At 59.3% G+C, this 4,236-nt stretch overlaps 1 protein-coding gene across 1 annotated transcript; it reads right to left on the minus strand.

The window, feature by feature from the left end:
- Positions 1-490: 490 nt before the first annotated feature.
- Positions 491-3,968, minus strand: Arc (activity regulated cytoskeleton associated protein). The gene is made up of 3 exons (XM_032916594.1): positions 1,979-3,968; positions 1,595-1,731; positions 491-1,405 (listed from the first exon to the last, which is right to left on the minus strand). The coding sequence occupies exon 1, from the start codon at positions 3,764-3,766 to the stop codon at positions 2,576-2,578; it is 1,191 nt and encodes a 396-aa protein (XP_032772485.1). The 5' UTR covers positions 3,767-3,968; the 3' UTR covers positions 491-1,405; positions 1,595-1,731; positions 1,979-2,575.
- Between the last annotated feature and the right edge of the window lie 268 nt (positions 3,969-4,236).

The following is a 4,236-nucleotide window of genomic DNA, read 5'->3' on the forward strand; positions in this document are numbered from 1 at the left end:
TGTACTCCTGGCAATCCAACTCTCCTTCTTCTCAGTAACTTGGCACTGCCCACAGAGGTGACCTTGAACAGGTTATTCCAAGTCCTCGAACCCAGGGCTGGATACAGTTAAGAGATGGTTTCTCATTTTGTAGATAAGAAAACTGAAGGCCAGGAAGATGGCGTGCACCATCCTTTAGACAGGACATTGACCCTGTCTCCAGATCCCAGGCTGGGCTAGATGAGCCCAGCTCTGCAGAAGGGATCCCTTATAGTATACCTTGCACCCAGCATGGGGATTCAAGGGCCTGTCCAGGCCTAGAGGCCACGGGGTTGGCCTTTGGGGGTCCTGGAGGCCTTTAAGGCTGAGGATTCCAGACTTAGAGAAGTTTTCCTGGGGTCCATAGGCGGTGTTCCTGTACCTCCTTGAGCAGTCACCCCCAGGTGAGCAGCCTCCTCTGAGGTCCTGCTTCAGCCCATCCCACACCTTAGAGAAATGGCACATGCTCCAATAAATTTCATAGTTTTATTAACAAAATCATATATATGTATATATATGTATATATATATATGTCTGTCTTTGAGGTAAGATGGTGTGGGCAGATGGCCTGGCTGGATATTGAAGGCTTGGTGAAAATAGGGGATAGCCACACTCTTGAGATCTCCAGGGTCTCCCTAGTCCCCAGAGCTAGCCAAATTAGTATGGGTCATGGTTTATGTGCAAAAATAAACCTGTGGGGGCTGGCAGGGGCACAGGGAGGGGCTGGCAGAGACACAGGGTGGGGGATCTGTCAGAACAGCAGTGGAGCTGGTCTCAGAACACCAATGGACCAGGCAGATGGAGGAACCTCAACATGGCCTACTCAGACTGCAGACACGAGCAGTTACCAACACGAGGTGGTTGGTGCTGGGGTGTGGATGAGGTTCCAGCTGGGCAATCACCGGGCAGGTCAGGGAAGTCCCTGGAACAGCCTAGGAGCCAAGGCATGGGGTCTCCTGGGACTGGGCTTGACCGGCAGGCAGGGCACAGCAGGTAAGGTCAGGCTGGACTAGGGCCCGAACCTTAAGGCTCCTGCAAGGTTCTGGCGGGGGCCAAAGGCCACGCAGCGAACTGGGCTCTGTGCTGAGAGGGCACAGACCCTGCTCAAGCTGCAGTGGCTTGTGGCAGGCAGCCGGTGAGTGGCCAGCGGGGCGGGCATTCATGGCAGACCCGGGGTTTCACGCTGGCTTGTCTTCACCTTCAGCTCTGAGGCTGAGCTGGGTGCTGCCCTCTGCCAGGCACCTCCTCTTTGTAATCCTATTTTCTCTGCCTTGAAAGTGTCTTGGGACCTCTGTGCAGGCAGCTTCAAGAGAGGAGGGGACGGTGCTGGTGCTGGGGTGGTACCCCTTCCAGACATGGCCGGAAAGACTTCTCAGCAGCTTGAGACCTGAAGGAGACAGAAAGCAGCAGCAAGATGGTGAGAGAACTGCTCACCGCTAGATCTAGGAGGGACACCAGGTTACCCTGCTCCCAGCTGGCGCCCCTGGGGCCTGTCAGGACGTCTCAGATAGCCCAGAAATCTAGAGAGTAGCTGGGATCTGGGGCCTGCTCAGGACAGGAGGCAAGACTCTCTTACCTGGTGTCATTCTCCTGGCTCTGAACACTCCAGCTGCTGCCTCAGCTGGGGGCGAGGACTCAGCCCCTCTGGGACCCTTCGCCTGGCATGGCTGAGTCATGGAGCCGAAGTCTGCTTTTCTTCACTGGTATGAATCACTGCTGGGGTGAGAAATCACAGGGTCCCCGTGAGCTGGCATAGCAAATTCCCCCGGTACCGCCCCCACCTCAGTCCCCTCCTTGGTCACCATGAAGTACCAGAGCCCACCACAGTGGCACCCCCCCCCGGTGCCACTTCACTCCACCCTTGCAGCTAATCTGCCAGGGAAGCCTTGGAGGGTTCCTAGAAAGTGGACTTGGCTCTGCCGCCCTCCCCCAACTCTAAGATACATGGAGCAGGGCTCACCTGGGAGGCCAGGAGGCGCCAGCGTGTCAGGTCTGCTGCTTCAGCTCACCCTGAGAGGGGAGCTATGCTGCCCAAGACTGGCCAGTTGCTCTGGGAGGCAGGTAGGGTACCAGCTGGATCTGCTGTGTCTGTAGGAGCGGGCTGCATCCCCGGAAGTAGAGGTTCCTTCGGCCATCTCTGATTCTGCTTTAGCATCTGCCCTGGGATGCCCCTTGGGTTTGGTGCCTACTTTTCGTTGCCTTTCAGACACTTGATTTCTTGACTACCCAAAGGGCCCTGGACACGGACGCAGAATGAGGAAGCCAAAGGTGTTCTGTGATGGTCTGAGAGTGTAGAGGGTGAGGCCACTGGAGACAGGGCCAGGACTAGGGCAGACAGGTGAGGGGTAGGTGGCAGTTGGGAGCCCTATGGGAGAGGGGCTTCTTGATGTCCATGAATCATGGTCGTGTGGCAGTTGTGAGACAGGCCAGTGGGTGAGAAGGTGTCTGGCTGGACAGGGCATCCCTTTGGGAGTCAGCCCCAGCTCAATCAAGTCCTAGTTGACAAAAGCCACAGACTGGGTGTGGCAGGCAGGCTGGGGACCCTGGGCTGGCCGCTCTATTCAGGCTGGGTCCTGTCACTGGCTACTGACTCGCTGGTAAGAGCAGGTGTGAGTGCCTCAGTCTCATCCTCTGTGGGCAGAGGGGTGACAGAAGGCTCAGCTGCCTGCTCCAGGCCGTCCTGAACTTCCATGCCCCTCTGGATGAGCTGCTCCAGGGTCTTGGGGAGTGGGTGGCGCAGAAAGCGCTTGAACTTGGGCTGCAGGGTGCCCACCACATACTGAATGATCTCCTCCTCCTCAGCGTCCACATACAGTGTCTGGTACAGGTCCCGCTTGCGCCAGAGGAACTGGTCAAGTGGCTCACCCTGCTTCTGTGGCAGGTCCAGCTCCCGCTGAATGGCTTCGCGGGAGAGCGTACCCTCACTGTACTGCAGAAACTCCTTCTTGAACTCCACCCAGTTCTTCACCGAGCCCTGCTTGAACTCCCACCACTTCTTGGCTGGTCCATTCATGTGGTTCTGGATCTGGGACAGCCAATATTCTTCAGAGCCACCCACCTGCCGCAGGTACTCTTCCAGGTGGCTCAGGAACTCCCGTGGGTCCTCGAAGATCTGGGTATCCACACCTGGGCTTGGTTGCCCATCCTCACCTGGCACCCAAGACTGGTATTGCTGAGCCCCAACTGACTCCTGCTCAGGCAGCTCTCCTGCGGCAGGTGGCGGGGTGATGGCATAGGGGCTAACAGTGTAGTCGTAGCCATCAGCTTCCTGGCAGTAGGGCTCTGGACCCCCCACACCTACAGAGACAGTGTGGCGGGCCGGCTCGCTGCCCACTGGGTACTTGCCGCCCATGGACTCCAGGCGGTCGGCCCACCTCTCCAGACGGTAGAAGACCTCCCTCCACACGTGCATCTCACGCTTGACCCAGCGCTCCAGGTTGGCGATGGTCTCCTGGCAGCGGCAGAGACAGGCCTTGATGGACTTCTTCCAGCGCTGTGAGTCGCCGGTGGGCACATAGCCGTCCAAGTTGTTCTCCAGCTTGCCCACCGACCTGTGCAACCCTTTCAGCTCTCGCTCCACCTGCTTGGACACTTCGGTCAACAGATGCCGGTGGGTCCTCCGTACGTGCTCCAGCATCTCAGCTCGGCACTTACCAATCTGCAGGATCACATTGGGTTTGGCGGCCGGCCCACCCCGCGGGGCAGGGTAGGCGTGGAGGCCGCCGGTCGTCATATGGTCCAGCTCCATCTGCTCGCCGGGTTTACGGCTCGGGACAGGCTAAGAACTCCTCTGAGGCAGAAGCCAGAAGGAATCAGAGCCGGCGGCTGCAGCAGGCGCGAAGCGGCAGTGGCAGTGGCAAGTGCGCGGTGCCGGAGGAGCTTAGCGAGTGTGGCAGGCTCGCCGCCGCTCAAGCTGAAGAGGCCCAGAGACTGCGGCTGAGGGAGGACTACTCGCCAGAGCACTGCACTAAAGCCGCCACCGGCGGCTTTTTATGCTGCGCGGGGCCCGTGGGCGGCAGCTCGCGGAGCCCTGGCTCCCATTGGCCGCGCCCAGGCTCCGCGCCAGAGCCCGCCCGCGCCCTCTCCTGCCGCAGGCCCCGCCTCTCCCGCGCCTACTCGCTCCCCTTCCGCGGGTGCCCTCAAGGACCCGCCCCTTCACAGCCCGGAGTGACTAATGTGCTCTGCTGCGCGCCTCCCACCCGGAGGGATCTTAGAGAC

Source organism: Rattus rattus, chromosome 1 (assembly GCF_011064425.1).
Source record: "Rattus rattus isolate New Zealand chromosome 1, Rrattus_CSIRO_v1, whole genome shotgun sequence".
NCBI lineage: Eukaryota > Metazoa > Chordata > Mammalia > Rodentia > Muridae > Rattus > Rattus rattus.

Coding starts and splice junctions, on each gene's coding strand:
- Arc (XM_032916594.1), bottom strand. CDS start 3,766: ATGGAGCTGGACCATATGACGACCGGCGGCCTCCACGCCTACCCTGCC.